Consider the following 20,768-nt stretch of genomic DNA (forward strand, 5'->3'; position numbering starts at 1 on the left):
TGTGTAGTCCTGGCTTATTATATTTTTCAGATTTTTTTTTTAAATCAAATGGCAAGAGCATTTACTATTGAGAAATTGAGATTTTGAGTTTAAATTTTCTTTTATATTAAATAAATTTTCATTTTTATAGTGAATATAAATAAATGACTTATATTATATAGTTTACGATTCATTAAATTAATGATCATTCAATGAATTATATATATATATATATATATATATATATATATATATATATATATATATAAAAGATGAGTTAGAACAAGAGCTATAACATGTTTTATGCTTGTTTGGCTAATAACCCTCTCATTATAACAGCAAAGAACAATGCAGAGAAATTTGAGATGCAGGAGCTAATATCAAAGTCATGTTTTAAAATTGCTCCCCTGTACAGGGTACCCTGGTGTGCAGTACTCTCTTTTGAATCAACTGGTTTCCACAATGCCCGCATAAGGCCTACTGCTGCTCCTAAAGCTCATTGGAGTTGGCTACATTTTTTGAGAACTTCATTCAACATTTTTGAGGTTCCACCAACATTCCTTGAATTGAACCCATTTCATAGGAGATACAAGTTTCGAGCCCAAGTACAATTTATGTGACTAATGTATTGACCTAGCATTCAAATTTCACTCAGTTGAAAAAGAAAATAAATAATTTTTTTTTATTTCTTTTAAGACAATATTTTAGACACGAGGCTCATTTATTTTTACAAACTTTTATTAATAATAATGATATCAAAATTTAAAGTAAATAAAAAATGTCATGGGTATCTATGAGCAACTTAAAATTTAGCTATTTGTGCTAAATAAGAAAGTATAAAATCAAAAGCAATTTATTTAACTAATAATCCCAATTTTAACAAAAGTTAATACAATAGAATCATAAATTTATTTATTTATAAGGATAGTAAATAAAATACTAACAATTTAATTTAATATATAAATTTATACTAAACACAAAGACATTTATTTAAATTGTTTTATAATAAATTCATGTAACATTCAATTAAAAAAGGACTAAATGTAATTAAAATTTTATTATTTTGTGTAGTATTCAATAAAGAAAAGGTAAGTTTAAAATTAGTACTATCATTATAACTATAATTATGAGTGGATCGATGAATACTTGATATAAGCTTGTTTAGACTTTTTTGGGCTAAAAGCCCAAAGCCCAGTCCAAGAGCAAGATCGCTTCACCTTGTTCGTTTTCAAGTTCCAACTTCCAAAACGCAGCAGCGAAGACGCCGACCAAAAATGGAGTTTGCCAACAGATTGGTGGGCTTAGCATCGAGAGCCGCGAACAGTAACGCAGTGATAAACGTATGCCTTGTAGGGTCGTTCGCAGCGCTATGTGCACGATCGATATACCAGCAGAAGGACATACAAGCATTGGAAGCAGAGAAGGATACTCTAATAAAATCAAATAAAGCTATGAAAAAGACCATGTGGGACTGGAAACAACAGCTCTTCGCTGAAGCTGAATCCGACGCCGCTTTGGTCCCTCTTGCTAGACTCAAGGCCATCTACGGCGACGCGCCCTCATCTCCAAGCGGTACTACTGTATTTCTCTCTTGTTATTTTGCTTTTAGGTTCTTAGTTTTAGCTCGAGTGTGGTGCTTTTAGTGCTTTATGCTGCTGCCTAAAGTTGTCGATTCTTTAACTACTTTGCTGTATATGATGTTTAACTTTAGATTTTTCAGACATTTCCTACCATCTTGCAATGAAAGAGAGAGTGGTTTGAAAGTAATTAGGGTCTGTTCATACTTATTCAAGGAAGAGACTCTTGATTATTTAACCTTGGCAATTTAACAGCTATATAATTATATTGATCCCAATCATACATGTAATCTCTTTTTGCGGAGGTTCAGAACTCGCCCATCCAGGTGGAAATTTTCTTGCATGAGCACGAGCTGGGGTTACGAAAGAAATTCTTTAGTAAATCCGTATACAAAGAAGTTTCTAACGAAATATAAAACAATGGCTTTCGGCTAGCTCATTTTGCATTACCATATGAATTGAAAATCATTTACCTTGTAGGATAGTGGCCGATGGTGTTTAAACTGGTCTTTTCTGTGTGTGGATTGCAACAATGAAAATACCGTCTTCCTTATATACTGAAGCAAATCAAATGTTGCTGTTAGGGAGATTTTAACTTTATAATGTCAAGTTTCAGGCCAAGGGAGTTTGCAACTGAGACCATTGCCTCTAAGAATAGTATGCGATGGATAGATTTTAATACCAGCCAAAGCATCTGTGTCAATCTCATGCAGTTTGTTACATTTATACTAGTATTGATAGTATTAATAAGATTAATTGGTTTGCTATCAAACTCAGTTGGCAGGAAATGAAAATTTTCTACTTTTATATTTTACTTTGTTGGAGAATTTCCTCCTTTGTGATTGCTCTTTTACTTCTCCATGGTTTTGGCAGGAAATGCTGTGAAAGAAGATGCAAAATCATCGGTATCCAAACTTGTAATTTGAAGTTGTTTCTTATAATCAACTTTTCACTTTGGCTAGCATGCAGACCAGAATGTAGGAGCTGTTGCAATGGTAGTTATTATAATCTCTTACTTTGGCAGATAAATTAATGAATTGGATTTTGGGGTTATGGCCAGAAGACCTATTATTTTCCCCTTGTAAGCTGCTGGATGTTGAATGTCATGCTTCCGTTACTGGTCAATTTATGTTAAAAGTTGTATGAAGGGGATGAGTAATTTGAAGCATTATAACTTATCATCTTAAATGACAAAAATCTTTCTAGATTTATTTTTGATGAGTGTTGATTATAATTTGCTTTATAGAACACATATTACTTGACAGATTATCCCTTCTAACCTGATTTCTGATGATCTTCCTTGCATATGTAAAGTTATTCACCTTTCTGGACCTGCCAGCTTCAGAGGGTTTTGACATACAGTACATTTGAATGGCATTAAGCAGAATCTGCATTTTGTTTTCTTCCTAGAGGGCTACACCCTAGTCTCCAAGCAACAAAATCAAGGAAAATAACTTAAAACAAGAAACAGAGGAACTGCTATCGTTCATTTCCTTTTTAAAAACTTTTTTAATGTACTTGAAAAGAAATTGGGAGACAAAGGTGTCAAAATTAATGTATTTACTAATTTGTTTATCATTCCTAGGATTTCCATAACCGAATAAAATTTCCAACCGCTCTTGTTGCATTGTTCGTCTTACTAGTGTTGTAAAGAAATCAAGTCTTTCATGCCCTATCCAGAGCACTTGGTAAAAGCTTGCTTGAACTCAGAGTTATGAGGCTTATTTAATGAGTAACTCAAGTTCAAGCAATATAGAATTCAGTTCATTGAGTTAGTTCGTAAATTATAATATTAATAATCTAATTTTTAATTTTTAGTTTTTATGTTTTTATTTGTTATGCCTATTAGTTTAGGGGTCAAATTGACCCTTTGTCCATTAAGAGTCTTCCATTTTACTGTTTTTTTTTAATTTTATAAAGAAGAAAAATAAATATTCATGACATTACATATACTATCCAGTAATTTAGTTTAATAATATAGTGAGATTTTTTTAATATAGTTTAATGATGAACAGACTAATTACCCTGCTATAGCTCTATTAAGGTTCCAGCGATGGACGTTGTGGACTGTACATTCTATGGGTATGCGAGGCACATGCTTGCCCAACAGCTGCCCCCACCAGGAACTCCCAGACTTTAAGGAGCAGGATGATATTGTATTGGTTTAAAATTAGATGACAAGGTCCGATAAAGAGGTCATGTGTGAGATTCTTAGCAGTTGACATAGAGGGGTAATGCAAATTTAAATGGGGGAAATTTGAAACCAGAACTTCACTTTTGTTCCTCTTAAATGACCTATAAATTTAACATGAAACATTTTTTACCAACAAGTAGTTTAATTACAACCATCAAATTTAGAAACACAAATTTTATATTCTTGAACCTAACTCTTTTTTTAAACTTTAACCAATGATAATGATATTGGTTTTTTACCAAATCAAAGGAGAAATTATCATTAATAATTTTTATTCATTAAAAAATAGAGGTAATATTTCTTCACATGTAAAAAAAAATTAAAATGTATTTACTACCTAAAAGTAATAAATATAATAGACGAAATTAGTTTAAGAATATAATTATTCTATTTTCAAACTCCAAAAGTGTGTAATTGATCTACTTTGGAATATGTGGATTTAATTGTGCTTTTGTCGAAAATTGAACAATTTATTTTTACCTTTTTCCATTTTTAATGTATGTTTCTTCTCTTGTCTAGAAAAAATTTGCCACTGGTCTAAAAAGCAGAAGCAACAATTTTTGATATCAAACTCATTATTTTGGTTAATTACTTGTATTTTGCCATAGTCATTATGGTGGCATAAAACGTTGGATGCAAGTACAAGGCTTTCATGATGGTAAGGGGCGCATGCTTGTGCCTGTGAACACTGAAAAAGCTTCACGTTCTTGCAGCCTCCAACCAAAAGATGATTGCTGTTTTGACTGGAAAATTGGCTTCGAAAATTGTATCCATTTGTAGCCAAAAATTTTGCCAATTAGTTAAGAGCTCAGGTGGCAAACCAACACAAAAGTTTCTGGCCGGCGATTTGCATTGAGCTTTCTGATCATATTATGTTTCCAGGAAACATATTTGCCACTGAACAAACTAGAGCCACTATTCATCCATAAGAATCTTACATTTATTGGATAATTACTATTTGGTTATCAAGTCTAGAGGAAGGACACAGAGCAGAGAGATATTCATGACATCTAGTTAGTACTTGGTAGGTAATAGTTTACAGAGATGGAGATTAGGATCTAATAATAACAAGTTATTCTATCTAATTATAGTTATTCACTTAGTAGAACTAAGCCAAGAGCCAGAAGTTCTTTCTCCATCTGGTGCTGATAAGGTAACCACCTACACTTTTGCTCTGCTTGCTCACTCCAATAGTCAGGCACTCTACATTCTTGATGCATTTCTCCACAAACCCCTCACTGCTGCTGATTCCACAGAGGCTGCAGGAGACAGCGAAAAAGAAAAAGGACCATTATAGACAAGGGTAAAAAGAAAAAAAAAAGAATAGATAAGAGAGGGAGATAAAATGTTGGGAAAACCAATATAGAAGCTTAGATTTGGACCCACCAGGTGATAAGGGGAGAGGGTTTTTTCTGGCCTAGAACTAGGACAGACACATCTAGCTTCTTCACTTGGTTCATCACTGTGGCTAGCTTTGGCCCTTGGATTACCAGTGCTTCCACTTCCACCTGAACAGCACCCCAACTGAACCATTAGATTTAGATTCATACAAAAATTGAGTAAGCAATGTACAACACAGTTTTCAGAAAATAACAATAATAAACAAACATAGAGAGACAAAAAAAGATAAATGCGTCTGAAAAGTCCCTCATCCCATACCTCCATTATGGAAAGAAAAAGTGAAAAAATGAAAAGACAAGCTAAAAAATTGTTCCCATTCTCCTTCACTTTAGAAATGTATTAAAATTAGAAGAAAACAAGGGTAAAATAGAAAATATAGGATTGAAGATTACCCAGCATGAAGAAGAAACAGTTAAAAGAGGACAAGTGAAGACCAGAGAATGAAAATACCATCTTTTAACTGAAAGCATTTGATAGATAGAAAAAGAGAATAAGGCCGTGCAGGATCTATCAAACACCATGAAAGAAGTACTCTGTAACAGACAAGGGATCCACAATGCATTTTAGAAAGAAGGACTGAAACACATTAAAGAAACAAACATCACTAATGTAGGAGAGTGCTCAAGATCTATTACTTCTAATTCTCTATTTCTTGATCTATAGAACCCAAGACTCAAAATAGAACCAAGAGTGATAAATTAACTAAAGTTGACATAAAGAATCATAAAAAGAAAATACCTCAGGTTTACAAGCCTTGCAAAGAGAGCCAAGAGAATTAGCAAGATAAGGAGAAGAAGCATCAGCCTTTTCACTGTGAATAGGAGGTACAATGTGAAGCAAAGTAAGCAAATCTCCCTTATTAGCAACATGTGTTAATGCCCACATCATTGCATGCTTTGAGTGAGAAGTATGATCTACTACTACCATCACTCTCTTCCTCATAACCAAACCACTACTGTTATTACCATTACCATACATGTTAAACCCTTCCATTTGCTTCAAGCTTCTGTCAAAAATCAAGTTGCTGCTGCTGCTGTTATTATTACAACCCCACCTCTTGGACGTTGATCTCCAAGCTTCTGTCTTACTTATCTGTCTCAAGAATGAGCTTGAACTTGAACTTGGCATTTTTGTTTCTTTCACTAATATGTGCCCTTTATAGAGAGAAAAGCAGGTAATAATAGTACAGCAGTAGATAGGAACTAGAGTAGCAAAGCTATTACTCTAGAGTGAGAGAGGAGACAACGGAGGGAAAGATAGTTATAACGAAGAGAGCAAGAAGAAGGCTGTGAGTTGGTTTTGGTACTAATAAAACAAGTGCGATTGATTAAAAAAGATGACCCATTAAAGAAAAGCACAAAAAGAAAAATAATGAGATAGAAAATTTAAACAGTGATGAGGTTAAAGAGAAACTGTAACTAGTAGGCTAGCCCGTGGGAATAGTGATGATGTAAAGCCATTATTTTTATTTATCTCTTGTTGCAGGTTAAAGTCACGGGAATCACTGTCTTGATGTTGCTTTATATTACAGAAAAAGAGAGATAGAGAGTGTTAATAATAGTCAGTTTGTGATGATGAAAGAAAGAAAGGATTCTTTGTACTGCAAATAATCAGATTCTTCTTTCTCTTTTTTTTCGAAATAAAAAATTCTTCAATATTCATATCTATGTACTATACTATCTAGAATGGCAAAAAAAAAAGTGAAATACTCACATTTCATTCTCTTGAAAGAAAACATTATATGGATCAAGATGACCCATATCTTAATGTTAAGTATTTTTCATGGCACAAAGTGGTACATATGACATATAGAGGAGGGGTAGGAATAGGAGTAGGGGTCCATTCCACCTTCCATCTTTGGAATTTTTGGATAAAATGTTTTTGTCTTAGCAAAAGAAAACTTCTACTTGCAGGTGATAGCCATTGGAGGGTTGCTCAAGAAATCTCAAGGAGTCTTTGGATTTAATCTGTTTCTCTCTCTCTCTCTCTGTTCCTAAGTTTCTTCTAATAATGGGCATGCATCAACTTAGAAAATGTGCAAGTTATGATTTGAGATGAGGAAGATCAATGATAATGATTAGACTTCAGAATGACAGGGATGTGCATATAAGTAATAGGCAGCACTCTAGTGCATCTTATTACCACAATAACCATGGATATATTCTACAGAGTTCAAAGCATCCATAGTCTATGTTTTTCTCTACCATATAATATGATAACCTCCCCATCATAAAAAGAAATCAATTTTTTTGGCTGAGGTTCTTCATTGGTTGTACATTAGTACTTAAATTTTCCTCTATCAGACAGACACATATTCCGATGCTACAAAAATCTTTTTTATTGTATACTTGTCCTAAATTTGTAAACCATGTCCATGAATGAGAACAGAAGCAAATTTTGAACCATTTCAAGGGCTGAATAAAGGTGACGCGGTAAATGGTAAATTCAAAGTGGGGTAACAATTTAGTACAGTGGCCAATAAAGTACAGTGACTGGTTTTGCTTAGCTTTGCTTAGCTTAGCTTCTTCTCCTCCCATTCACAAGTCAGAAGTGACAGAGCTCAGTAAAGAATCTGACCGGTGACAGCTTATAATTACATTACATTAAATTTATTTTATTTTTGTAAATTTCTTTTTAAAGAAAAGAATTAATCAATGGGAATAAATTAGTTTAATTAAAAAAAATTGCAAAAGAAAAGGAAATGTCAGAGATTGGGGCCCTCGTGAATTGGGCTTTTCCTGTGGTTAAACCAGTGTCAGAAAGGTCCCTACCTCCAAATTATTGCACCCGTTTAACTCGCTGGTTATTACTGCCTTCTTCCCTGTTCCAATTTACTATTTTACCCCTCCTATTTTTCAGTATTCCCTTTTTATTTATTTATTTTTTCTATTCATTTCCAGTTTTAACTAAAAAGTCTATTTTCGGTTCGTTAATTAAAATCTCTATAGTTTTGTATTTCTGCTATTTGATTACTAATGAAAAGGATTTCCTTTTTTTTTTTTTTCAATTAAAAAGTATTTAATAGACCGAGAGTTACAGTACATATGAGAATTATCTTTATATACTTAGATAATAACTCACCTAATATAAATAAAAGATTTAATCTAATTTTTTTCTATTTGATTAGACTTCGAATATATTATAATTATAAAAGATCAAATTCTATTCTATAGATAAAAAATTGATTATTTTATTTATTATTTTTTATAGGAACACATTATAAAATAGGTGAAAATTCAAATAGAGTTATTAAATTATATATTTTTTAAATAAAAATATAATAAAATTTTGACTAGTTGAAATAATAAAAGTCTCTTTTAATTTAATTAAATTTTTAAATTTAAATGTTAAATATAAAATTATATTAAAATAATATTTTATCACTCATAAAAATTTTATCTGTCGCACCCTAAATTACCATTAGACCAAAATTATATGGAACATGAAGGGTGCGAGAACCTTTTGAATAATGCAGTAAGTCTCCTTAGGATACATGCTAATAAACAAGTCTATTATTATGAATTTAATAACAATATTTTTCTTCTTACTGTCCAATAGAATACAAAAATGAACCTAAAATCTTGCATGGGTCACAGGAAATTCTTGAATATCCAAATATTCAAATACTTTATGATAGTACCTCATAAGTGATGAGATCAAATGCCACAGCCATATGATCATCAAATTTCGCAGGAAAAATTCACGGGAGTTTGTGCATACTGAAGAATATCTCTTTAATTATTCTATAATTTTTTAAAAATATTGTTTCTCTTGAAATGGGAAGAGAGAAGAAGGGGAACATTTGATAATACAGACGAATTAGCATTCAGCAGCAGCTTTCTTAGCATCTCGTGAATAGTGGAATTCTACTATTTCTTTTTTCTTTTCCTTTTTGCTGCACTGCATTTCCAATTGACTATGGCCGGTGGCTTTATTATATCCCTCCATTTTCCTATCCTATGAACAAATCGTTCTCCATTTTACTTCACTAGGATTGGAGGACATTTTCTTTTTTCTTTTTGCTTCCACAGAGGATGAATTCCCATGTACTCAGTTTAGTAATTTAGTAAGTAAATGCATATTTTGTAGTATAGGAATTAAAAAGTTAAAACCATAAAAGTCTTACTCTTGTAAGAATTTCTGATGTAATCAAGGCCTTTTGATGCTTACTACTACTTAAAGAATATTAGAAGCATGTTTGATATATACGCTTGGTGTTAAAAATATATTACTATTTTTCTATGTAAGTTATAAATTACTTTTGCACTAAATATTAAAATGATGAAAATCGTTTTTAAAGCTTAAAAATAAGAACAATTTAACCTATTGCATTTGTACCTAGAGCTTAAGTTTGGAGATCATGTGTTCTTGAGACATTGCCTTTACAATGAGAAAATGGAGTGAAATCATAACTATATAGATGAGATTGTATTAGTTTTTTTTTAATTTAATTAAAATTTTAAATTTAAACTTTAAATATGCAGCTGTATAAAAATTTTAAAATAATATTTTATTGGCATATTGCTCTAAATTAATTGTAAAAAAATTATGGCCAGTCTTGTTGCTTTTGCTCTATAAAAAAGAAAAAGAAGAGCTGTGAGAAAAATAAATGAAACATAAAGATTCAAGTACCTAACTCAACAGCCTATTAACCCAACCAATGCTAAGCATAGAATACCGGAGCTTATCAAATCAAATTGCGATTACTCTTTTTTTCCGACCAAGATAAAAACAAAATTGAAAAAAAAAAGGCGAGTTATTATTTGATAATTTGCTTAATCTGTTCGAGCTTGGTGTGATTAACCTGGGAACTTAGAGAGGAAAAGAGATCTCCAACATATGAATTAGAACTTGCTATGTCAAGCACATGAAGCAACATACAAATGTAGGAGGCCTGAGACTCCCCAATCTTACAGTGTTTGACATGTGCTCCTGACATATCTAATAATTGTATAACGAATAGTAATTGGCAGTAGCCATGTGGTTACAGTTGTTGAGATTTGGCTGGGTAACAGTGATTGTGATTTCTTAACGAAATACCCAGATGACTTGTTTTTGTATTCACTCTGTAACTAACATCATCCATCAATCATCCTTAAAGAAACATCACAAGCAGTAGCAGAACTCATACCAAGCATTTCCAGCAAGTGTGTTTGAAGAATAATACATTATAACTCATTTCCTAAATTTTCCGGCCATTAAATCACTAGGTTAATGTTGTCTAAACTGCATGCTCCTTATTTTAATACCAAGAAAAACTATACAATCAACCTAGAAGAATGAAAAATCATGCATCGAAAATTAAGTCAAGATATCTACAGAGACGATCTCTCTTTTGTGTTAAGGTGTTGGCACAAAGGAATGTTGAATGGAGATGCCCCAGCCCCAGTTGTGACTATGTCTCCATTGCATTTATCTGTTCCTACAGCAGCTGCAAATCTGCAATAAGCCTATGAGTACAATGTAGTTAGCAAGGAAGTTATTGTATGTTTACTTTTCTCAGAAAAGATCCTGTAACTCTACATAAGATCAGTCTGTTGACTGGGTTGAGATATTCCCAAAGAGGTTAGACTGACCCAGCAACGAAACTTCTTCAGATGAGAGCATTAGTGACCCAGTACTCAAGTAATTTCGAGCAGCTCGTCCCCTGCACAAGAACATTGCAATTACATTAACAGAGATTTGGCAAGAAAGTTTTAACATGAGTTATGCATGATACAACAATCCTAATATTGCAATCAATTTTGTACATTCCCAAGCACATACCTCCGTTTTTTAGTCTTGTTAACACCTTCAGATAAACGACAAGATTCTGCTCTTGACATGTGGCCCAGAGAAGAACGATATTCGCAGAATGCATTGCCTTTTATTGTCATGTATGCTCGTGAAGGGACCATGGACCGGATTATATCAACAAGCTGTGGCTTCTCACTGCAAGCATACAACCAAGTAAATACTTGATGCACCATAAAATTTCTATGGCGCATTTGGCACCTCTAAAGAATTGTTATAAAATCATCTTTTTAATTGATTTTTTCCAAAAGCACCAGGAAACCTTTAAACGATTCTTAATCACTTTCCAAAAATCCAGATATTTCTTTTCTCTATAGCAGATGTAGTAACAATGCCAAACATATCAAAAGATTGATGCTCCATTTAAAACTTGAATTCTTTTACAAAAAAATCTCACTCAGTAAGCATGAGATATCTCCGTTTAGCATGTGGAGAACACAGTTCAATCAAATAATCCTTGAGGTTTCCATCTATGTAGAGAAGTACTTCATGAGATATATTTTAGCAGTTTGGTTAGATTTTAAGTGACCTGCATGCCATACTATGTTGCATAATTATTATTTCATCAAATACCAGCTAAGCCCCTCTCCCAGAAAAAAGAAAAAAAAGAGATGAAAAGAGAAACAAAATGCAGCACAGAAAGGGGGCAAATTTTAACATTCAATGCATAGCATTTCGTATTTGAGATTAAGCATGAGTTCTAAACTAGAGCTCATGCACACCACTCAAGTCAATCTACAAAAATGTGTCGAAATGTGAGCATGATCAATTGTCTACCTATTTGGCAGTGTTGCATTTTCTGGCCAGCTCACAACTCCACCAACCCTGGTATCTATCTGCTTCCCCTTAACATTCTGTCCAAGTACGCCACCAACTTTGATCTTACTATTGGTACATGGCATCTCCCCGGAATCCACCCTGCTGTCAAACCCCATATCCATACCTGCCGCAGCAATGACTTTGGCATGGAAGCAAAACCCATGCTCCAAGATTGCTGATGTCATTTGCAACTGCTCGTTGGACCAGCTAAATGCATCTGATTCTTCAGAATAAATCATTGGCAATCCCAAGGAATCCTGCCCAAAAAAATAAAGCATCCTCACACAACTAAACATGCATAAATATAGATAGTTTAATGGTAAGTTAATACTTACTAGTGATTGGCACTTTAAATGCAACACTTCAGCTTCTGAAATTAGATTGCTCATTTCACAAGCAATTTCTATAATTTCAGAACATTTATGTTCTGCAGCAACAAAATGTCCTAGATCTCCACGACGATCACGAAGTTTTCTCCATGATTCGCGTACAGCATCAATCTCCATTGAGGACCTACATATTTCATGTGGCTTGACTTTCCTACTGAAATCTATACAGCTACATTCATCCATCAGCTGATGTTCTCTAGTAATGGATTCTATAAGTTCAATTTGAGAATCTTCCACCTCTTCATGAGATGATACTGCAATGAATTCACAAGTACCTTCTGGCATATCAGAATCCTTATGTAATTTGGGCATAAATTCATCAAACTTGTCAACTCCAATGGTAAAAACATGTTGTCTGAATTCATTGCTCACTGAAGCTTCTTCCAAGATTTCAGACGCTTGGCCCACTTGACCACCGGACACCCTACCGAATGAAAATTCTATTCCGTTGTTAATATCAGTCTCAGGCACAAACGATGACTCTGGCACACATGACACTCCAATTGATACGCACGTGTCCTTCACGTTTAAGTCGATTGATGTTTCTGAAAATTGATGAAGGTTTTCTTCCAGCTTCTCTGCTCCTGAAAATAGTTGCAGTTCAGTTGATGGGCTGAAGCTTTTTTGCACGCTCGGGCAGTGGAAAGGACATCGATCATCAACCTGAACGCACAATTCATTGCTAGCATCCTTGTTAAGAAGTGTTTGCACTCCTCCATTAAGAAGCTCACCTTCAGAATCAGAAGACATAACAAGTTTTCTCCGGCAGTGGGAAGGAGATTGATCAACCTCAACACATAATTCATCGCTAGCATCCTTGTCGGGAGTTGTTGCCACTCCTCCATTAAGAAGCTCATCTTCAGAATCAGAAGACACAACTGCAAGTTTTCTCCTACTGTTTCTCAGAGAAAAAGCAAGTGGGTTGCTTGAGGAATCCAAAAAGTCAAAAAAGTCAATGCAATCATGATCGGAGCAATTATTGCTTAGCATTGCTTTCTTCTTGGCCTCTATACTGTCTGTTTCAGAAATGCACCTCTCCATATTGCTCTGCATTACATGATCATCAAATTGGTTTTCAATGACATCCTCCATAGTGCATAACGACATTGCAATCTCCTTCATAACAAGCTCAGCTAACTGAGAAGGGAACTCCCAAGGAATCATCTTTGGAAATATTTGATACCCAGCTTCAAGATCAAATGGCAGCGGACTGGAAAGTCTCTGTACTTCACTAACTCTACCTGGACAGTCAAAAAGAAGATTTTGAAAAGTCTTTATCTTGCTGTGATAAAAGACATGAACTGAAAAGCCTATTAGTTTAAGCAAATTGAATGCTTCAATTTAAAATTCCTTTGGTTTATAGATTTTCTGAGGACTCATTCTAAATGCCCAAACAAAAATTCAGAATAAAATAACTGAAAACGAGGATGCAATCTTCACGAAACTTGACAGGTCCAGAATTTCCACAACCTCACTCTCATGAATGTTGCATAATATATGATTGAAATTGCTTCTTTTCTCCATGGTCTCTAGAACTTCCTAAACTATTAGATAAAGATCTATTCATACCACTGATTCCATTGGACCAAAGTACTGATATACAATAAATATAAATAAGTTTACTATGCCGAAAACAGCTTTTACCAGCACTTGGTCAAGAGAATTTAATAACCAAAAAATTTATCCATAATTGCAATCCTTGGCAATTCAATATCCAAACACCAAAAAATGATTGACACTTCTCAATATACCACTTATGGCTTTGCAAAATCTCCACAGAAATTGGTTAGATATGTTAGTTTAACTCTAAGTTTCAGCTTTAAATGTGAAATATTGGAAACCATTTACCGGATTTCATTTCAGATTGATATCCAAACATCAACAACAGTAACAAAGCACAAGTAGGTAATGATGGATTAACCTTTTGTAAATTGTTCACCCTGGCACCAGAACTGCAGATGCATAATAGTTTTCCTGATATCTCTCTGACAAAAGTCAATTAAATGCTCTATTAGACGAGGTTGAACATTAACCTTCTCTGCAGAACAAACCTAGAGAGCAATAACAAGAATTAATGCAAAGCAATCCAAAATCATAACTGTAGAAATACAGCAGAATCAGTTGGAACTTGTAAGAACTTGGAAGCACATACCATACATAAATGCTGAAGAAGCTCCTTCTCTAACGGCATTTTAAAACACAATTCTAGCCTGTCCAAATTGTCAGGAAGAAAAGGTTTGTTGCCTAGTAATTACCAGTGACAATTAGGGATAAGAGATGGGCATAGAAAATGTCAAGATGAAATGGAACTATTTTACAAAGTAAGAACTCTTACTATTGCTGGTCAGTATCACAGGCCCCTTTATTTTGTCAGCTATTTGTTGTATCGCACTAATAAAACCACGGTCTTCAGCAAAAACAATATCCACATCCTCAAAGAGAATCAAGGGTTTAAGTTGACCTTGACCACAGGCAACTGAATTATCCTCGTAAACAAATTTCTCAGATGTTTCAGAAGCCTCATGTGAAATATCCTCATCTGATATGGGTATCACTTCAGTCCCTTGGTTATCGTGCTCTTGCAGTACTTCACTATTAGGAATGACTGTAGGGGATTTCATATCATCCACACTCTGAAATTCAACAGAACTCTCCTGTGACCTGGGACAAAAACACCATTTTAGGTAGAGCATTAATTTCAAACTGCATGTTTATTTGACGAGTTTTTTGGTTACATAACCACGGGCAAGAAAACAACAGATGAGATTCCATGTACTACTACTGAAGAAGTGAATAAAATTTACAAACCACTGAAGGAGTTGTGAGTCTAAAGTGGATTGCGATTCTAACGCCCCAAATCTTTCCTTCATAAGAGCTCCATTTCTACACTCCGACGCGCTGGCCTGGGTAAGAAAAAAATGGTAATACATTCAATTTTTCACCAGCCATTCTTACAGTATTATACTCCAAATTTCTAAAATAAAAGAACAACTGCATAAACTTAAAGATGGGTAAATCTTTCACTGGAAAAATCACCCACAAAACACAGTTGGCTGGATAAAAAAATTGCATATTGTAGTTGAACAGTATTATAGATTTAAGTAGTACCTCTAAAACTCTGAACCCTTGCTCCTTTGCACAAGCATAGATAGCTGCAGACTTCCCACTCTGCAGTAAGAAAGAGTGCATTTTAAATTATATTCTTAACCATATATTTGCACAATTCAGAACAAAAGAACATTCATGTCAAAATCTAAGACAGCGTAATCATATGTTATTTTTTTCAGTATTGAAGACGAATTTTATTCATTAAATATGTGAAGAACAGCATATTATGCATCCTTTAGAATGAAAAGAAGACAAATTATCAGAGAATAGAAGAGAGGGCTCAATTCCTGGCCTGACCTGAAGCAGCTTGACAATAAAAGAACTCAAGGACCTTATTCTAACTCAAACATTTGAGAAAAGCATTTAAGAACTGTAGAAAGTTCAGGAGTCACTCCCATTTTAAAATTCGACCATATTCCATACTTTGAACCTCTAGTAAACCAGCAATTAAGTCTTTTCAAACATAAGGAAGTATTAAGCAATCTTACATAATAATTTTAGATCTCAAAAATACCAAAGGTCTATAACAGTTTGTTCAGTCCTTAAAGTATTCTGATTTATTTTAAAGTAACACAGACAGAGAAATTCTGTAGCTAGTAGACATTTAGCACCATGAACAAGAGAAGTAAAAAGATAGAATGGGTTGAAAAATCTATTCTGGGGTTCATAGTCCAGCAAAAAGTTTTCTTTATGGCTATTGAGCACCAGCTATAAGAGTCATCATGTAGGTAACAGAAATAGACAGTAGCAGATAATTGAAACAGGATAAATAACAATGATGATGAATGCAGATGTGAATGCCAAGAAAGAAACCAACAAGCAACCACATAATGCAGGAAAATAAGTATAATTATTAATACCCCAACTGGCCCAGTGATCAAGAGAACATTTTTAAAGCTGCCCTCTTCACTAATATTTTCTGAATCAGAATCGTCCCGAAAACAATTATAATCAGGATCTTGAATATCACATTCATCACCACCAGGTTCATCTCTGTTTGCTTGACGGCCTCTTCGACACCAAGTTCGAAGCCACTCACTCAGAATCTTCACAGAATCATCATTACCACATAACTGCAGCAAAAAATTTTGGATCAAGTATTACAGGAAAGAAAAGATCATGTGAAAAACTCAAAGGATTAGATCATATACACACTGAAGCCAATAATCTGACCTCTGTGGACTTTTTTGGTTGGTACTTATCAGTCCACAATCTACTATCAAGCTGATTAGCACAACCAAGATGAAATGACGCAGCTCTATAATACAAAAACATGAGAAAAAGAATTATATTCTTTAAGATATGTTAACTACATAGAGCACATATGATGGTAAAAGAATTAGAGAGACTGCAATAAAATCAGCAGTGTGCAGTGAGCTTTTTCTTCTTTTCTTTGACTGGAGAATCTATATAACAAGATTGGTACTGGTTTTGTGAAGTAACAATAAAAAGACTATTTAATACATAACGTCATGAAAACATTATTAGGCATTATCAAAATCATAAAATAGTGAATAACGTCATTCTGAACTTCAACCTGGAGCATTGATAGAACACTATATCTCTCTTTGAAAACTATGTAGCAGAAAGTAACACATACCTTGAAAGTAACATGGCGAATCTACAATATATCTAGACACGGAAAAGGTAAAACTTTTGATTGGACAAAAACTTGAATTCTAATTACATGCCAATAAAGGACAGATCATAAGCTTTTATATTATGTAGCTGTATTAATTCCATATGATTTCCTATTCAAACACAGTTTCCTAGCTACAACATACGTTTAGAATCCTACTTTCAGGACTTGCAGTAATAAATGCACTCTTGAGAAACTAATTTGACTGAAGAGGAAATATCACATCAATTTTGATTGCATATTCTAGAGGCTCAATATAGATTATATATGTGAGAGAAAACATATTTTTATGTAATCATATAAAATCTTGAATTAAAACCCACCAATTTGGTAAACACAAATCATCAGCATACATGTCAACTATGATAAACAAACTGCAAGCAACAGTTAAAATGAATTCACACGCAAAACACCCTTGACTAAGAAAATGAAAACACGTATAGTTAAAATGAAGAAGTTAAATACAAACCCTACCTTTCTTGAGGATATTGGCTTTGCTGCTCATCTGAATTTCTTTCACAACCAGATATGAGGACAACTTCATCAACCTGATAGTCCTACGAAAATGCATTTACAATCTTCACAATGATAAGGTGTGGCAAAAGAACTATTCAAATAATACTGAAAACAATCTCTTAAACTAAAAGAGTGAAAGTAAAAGTAGTAGGAAGGAAAACAAATTAAATAGTTTAGACAAAGTCTTGAAAAACATTACTACCTCTGCATGTTTAACAAGCTGATCCACCTGTACATCAAGTGACACAGCTGTCGGTGATGCTTTATTTGAAGACAAATTATCTGGACACAGCAATGAACCAGAGGGATTTGATACACTGGGAAACTCATCAAAGCATAATGATTTGCCAGTGCATTCAAAAATTGATGAGAATGGGCCATCTTGAGTACAACTGCTATTGATAAAAGAATCCTCGCAAAATTTCCAATTTCTCCAGTCAAGAGACACAGCACCATCCTACATACCAGGAAACAAGTATCATCATACGTGAGCAAACAATAAAGAAAAAAAGAAAAAGCAAGCGAAGCCACTTCCATTATTGGGAACACTTTGGAATTTTTAAAATTGAGAGCCAAGTTCCCACCTCTAACCAACCCTAACAAATTATATCTAAAAATCTCATATTCTCAAATGTCAATATATTTTTCCTCTTGTTCTTCCCTTCTGCCTCTTCTCCCCCCCATCAAAGGATAAAAGAGTCCTAGTTCTGTGCCTACATTTGAACATAGCCAACTGATAATATCTACCTGTTCCCTTTCAAAAACATGAATAGGGCCGAAAGTAATGCCTTTAAGTTTTCTCGGGATAGGTTTCTCATGACATCGACTACTGGCATTGCGAGACAAGAAGAAAGGGTGTATTTGCTTTCCACCAAACACTCTTGAATTTTCCTGGTCAAAAATTAAAATAAAGCCAGAAGGGGTTACAAACCAAAAAATTTTGAATTAAATATCAAAAAATAATTGATTTAATATTTAAAGTTGTAATTTGTAAGACTCGCAACTAGACTTTCATTCCACAGTATTTGCAATTGAGTCAATAAACACCAGAAAATTTCATATGATAGATGCAATAGATCACCAGTAAACGTATTTACTAAGCAAAGAATCATTATACATGGATATACACTAGCCAATATTCAACAATGGGAAGAAAATAACCAAAACAACAGGAATTCAAGCAAGAAAGCAAATTTACTAACCTCAGCCATCATTTTTGCCTCTAACCTGAGATTAGGGATTTGAGGCATTGCATCTCCATTCTCTCCCATATGAGGAGCAGTTTTCCCATTAATAGTCCCATTCTTTCTAGGCGTCGCATTCTTTCTAGGCGTCGCATTCTTTCTAGGCGTTCCATTCTTTCTAGGTCCACGTTTTGCAGCCTTTTTAGGCATAACATCCTTCTCAGGTGTTGCCTCTGGAGATGATTTCTCCTTCGCCTGCTCAATAAATCAGATTAGTAAGGCACTCAATAATTTGTCCAATAGATAAAATATTCCAATGTAATTATAAAACAAGTATAACATAGTAAAAGATTCTATGCTGCACCATGCATTCAGAATAAACTGAATAAAAACTTATATTAAGATAATTATATTCAATTACTATTGCTTCTCAAAATTTCTCATTATACAACTAGTGAACTTGTTAATAGCAAAATTTCACTAAAACATTACCCTGGCATTTGAATAATTCACACTCTAATTGAAGTAATTTTTAATTTTACCCTTTTGTTAACTTTAGGAGTTTCACTTTGAGGATTTTCTTTTTGCTTTCGCGCTCTTTTTTTCTTGCCTTGATTCTCACAGTTATCACCGTCTTTATCATCTCCATTGCATTCCTTATGGCTCTTTTGCTCACTTTTCGATTCAATTGCTGTTGATTTGTGAGGTAAAAGAGTTGACTGCACCAGTCGCCGGCTTTTACTCCTTTCCTGCTGCTGCATCTCTTCGGGCACCGTTACCAGGCCTTCTTCTTCAGCTGATTTATCCATAAAATAGGTTAATTTAGTAATTAGGGTTTTAAAATTAGAGGCTGAATAATTGGGTTTTTTTCTTTTTCCCTTAAGAGTGAGAGAGCGGAGAGTGCAAGAGGAAGGAGATCAGGAGATAGAGAATATTGGAGGGAAAACTTTTTTGCTCCCGCCTATAAAGGGGCCGTTAAAATAAATATACCTAAAAGATGGGAATCAAAATTACAAGGGTGTCTGGCATAATTATTAGAGAGTTATACGAATTTATTTATTTTTTTTTATATTTTTCCAGAGTATAACAGCATAATACCTTTCATTTTTTTGTTAACGTAAATATGGGCTCAAATCCATTACATGTTTATCAAAATTTTTTAAAAGGTTTTTAAGGATGTTTGTTAGAGAATTGAAAATGAGAAATCTATCCGCACCATCGATAAATAACGAATTCCATATGCTTTCTTATTCAAATCAAGAATCTTAAATAAATTTATTATTATTATTTATTTAAAGGATTTTTTGGAAAATAAGGTTGTTCCTAAAACTATTTAACTTTCTGCATGTGTGGATTATTCTCTCTATTTTCATTCATAAGACTAAAGTAAAAAATGCAATAATTTTTTAAATCACATTAGTTTAATCATCTACTAAGAGCTTGTTTTTATAGTGATTTTTGTAGTTTTATAGGTGCACCAATTAACCTGAGTGGAAAAATCAAGCGAAGGCTAGACATAGTCATTTGACAGTTAAAGACATTGATCATATGATTCAATCCTATGTATTTCTTGAAAGTGACTATGGAAAAGTTTTATGTTGAAAAAATTTGAAATTTAACACCTCATAGATAGATTGTGAAATTGTAAAATGAATGTTTCCTATTCTCGCTAATAGTGAATTAATTGTTCAGGTTTTATTTGATCTTTATAATTTAAAAAATTAATTTTTTTAGTTAGATTTTATCTTTTTATTTGGTTCGAATTTAATTTCTATAATTTTATATTGCTATTAGAAATTTCTTATATTTAATATAATATATATTTTTATTTATAATTTCTCGGTTATCATAATCTATCTTAATTAATAAATCCAATCCAAGCTATAAAATTATATATTTTGAATAATTCAAATTGAATGTTCACTTGGAATTAAACTGTACTTTAAAATTTGTTGGATTAACTCGTTAATCATTACATTCCTGAGTTGAAAAGGCAATGGAGAGACCCGTGGACTTAAGTCTGTGAAGTCAAAACAAGTACTAATTAAGGAATTAACCAATGATGATGTTTTTTCTTTCTTTGCAAAACGTTTGCTCAATTTATACTTTATTATTTTCTTACATGATATTATTGGAAATATTCGATTATTTACATATCACGATTATTTA

The 20,768-nt window shown here is 33.4% G+C and overlaps 3 protein-coding genes across 6 annotated transcripts; 1 reads left to right on the forward strand and 2 right to left on the reverse strand.

Annotated features, from left to right (window-relative positions):
* Positions 1–1,192: 1,192 nt before the first annotated feature.
* LOC8274113 lies at positions 1,193–2,771 on the forward strand. Its single transcript, XM_015715972.2, has 2 exons — positions 1,193–1,551; positions 2,430–2,771. The coding sequence occupies exons 1-2, from the start codon at positions 1,254–1,256 to the stop codon at positions 2,480–2,482; spliced, it is 351 nt and encodes a 116-aa protein (XP_015571458.1). The 5' UTR covers positions 1,193–1,253; the 3' UTR covers positions 2,483–2,771.
* A 1,897-nt stretch (positions 2,772–4,668) lies between these two features.
* Positions 4,669–6,796, reverse strand: LOC8274112. Its single transcript, XM_002513753.4, has 3 exons — positions 5,890–6,796; positions 5,137–5,258; positions 4,669–5,009 (listed from the first exon to the last, which is right to left on the reverse strand). Exons 1-3 carry the CDS (start codon positions 6,277–6,279, stop codon positions 4,859–4,861), a joined length of 663 nt encoding a protein of 220 aa, XP_002513799.1. The 5' UTR covers positions 6,280–6,796; the 3' UTR covers positions 4,669–4,858.
* A 3,469-nt stretch (positions 6,797–10,265) lies between these two features.
* LOC8274111 lies at positions 10,266–19,875 on the reverse strand. 4 transcript variants are annotated; one of them, XM_015716103.3, is made up of 17 exons: positions 19,142–19,875; positions 18,618–18,854; positions 18,163–18,306; positions 17,618–17,872; positions 17,374–17,456; positions 16,434–16,518; positions 16,121–16,333; positions 15,261–15,320; positions 14,961–15,055; positions 14,488–14,813; positions 14,305–14,396; positions 14,074–14,203; positions 12,099–13,393; positions 11,722–12,020; positions 10,918–11,082; positions 10,728–10,798; positions 10,266–10,590 (listed from the first exon to the last, which is right to left on the reverse strand). In XM_015716103.3, the coding sequence occupies exons 1-17, from the start codon at positions 19,406–19,408 to the stop codon at positions 10,574–10,576; spliced, it is 3,834 nt and encodes a 1,277-aa protein (XP_015571589.1). In that variant the 5' UTR covers positions 19,409–19,875; the 3' UTR covers positions 10,266–10,573. The 4 variants fall into 4 exon arrangements, with proteins under 4 accessions (XP_015571589.1, XP_015571588.1, XP_015571587.1 ...); XM_015716102.3 differs by having other exon boundaries at positions 10,266–10,601; XM_015716101.3 differs by having other exon boundaries at positions 10,266–10,798; positions 17,374–17,447; positions 19,142–19,874.
* Positions 19,876–20,768: the final 893 nt, after the last annotated feature.

Source organism: Ricinus communis, chromosome 2, assembly GCF_019578655.1.
Source record: "Ricinus communis isolate WT05 ecotype wild-type chromosome 2, ASM1957865v1, whole genome shotgun sequence".
NCBI classification, from domain to species: domain Eukaryota; kingdom Viridiplantae; phylum Streptophyta; class Magnoliopsida; order Malpighiales; family Euphorbiaceae; genus Ricinus; species Ricinus communis.

Bases quoted from the DNA above. Each gene is read 5' to 3' on its own strand.
- LOC8274113 (XM_015715972.2), top strand. From the start codon at position 1,254: ATGGAGTTTGCCAACAGATTGGTGGGCTTAGCATCGAGAGCCGCGAAC. The intron at 1,552-2,429 runs GTACTACTGTAT...TGGTTTTGGCAG, and splicing joins CGCGCCCTCATCTCCAAGCG to GAAATGCTGTGAAAGAAGAT.
- LOC8274112 (XM_002513753.4), bottom strand. From the start codon at position 6,279: ATGCCAAGTTCAAGTTCAAGCTCATTCTTGAGACAGATAAGTAAGACA. The intron at 5,259-5,889 runs GTATTTTCTTTT...GGTGCTGTTCAG, and splicing joins GCAAGGCTTGTAAACCTGAG to GTGGAAGTGGAAGCACTGGT. The intron at 5,010-5,136 runs GTGGGTCCAAAT...TGTCTCCTGCAG, and splicing joins CCCTCTCCCCTTATCACCTG to CCTCTGTGGAATCAGCAGCA.
- LOC8274111 (XM_015716100.3), bottom strand. From the start codon at position 19,408: ATGGATAAATCAGCTGAAGAAGAAGGCCTGGTAACGGTGCCCGAAGAG. The intron at 13,394-14,073 runs GTTAATCCATCA...TTGACTGTCCAG, and splicing joins GGGTGAACAATTTACAAAAG to GTAGAGTTAGTGAAGTACAG. The intron at 11,083-11,721 runs GTAGACAATTGA...GTATGCTTGCAG, and splicing joins AATGCAACACTGCCAAATAG to TGAGAAGCCACAGCTTGTTG.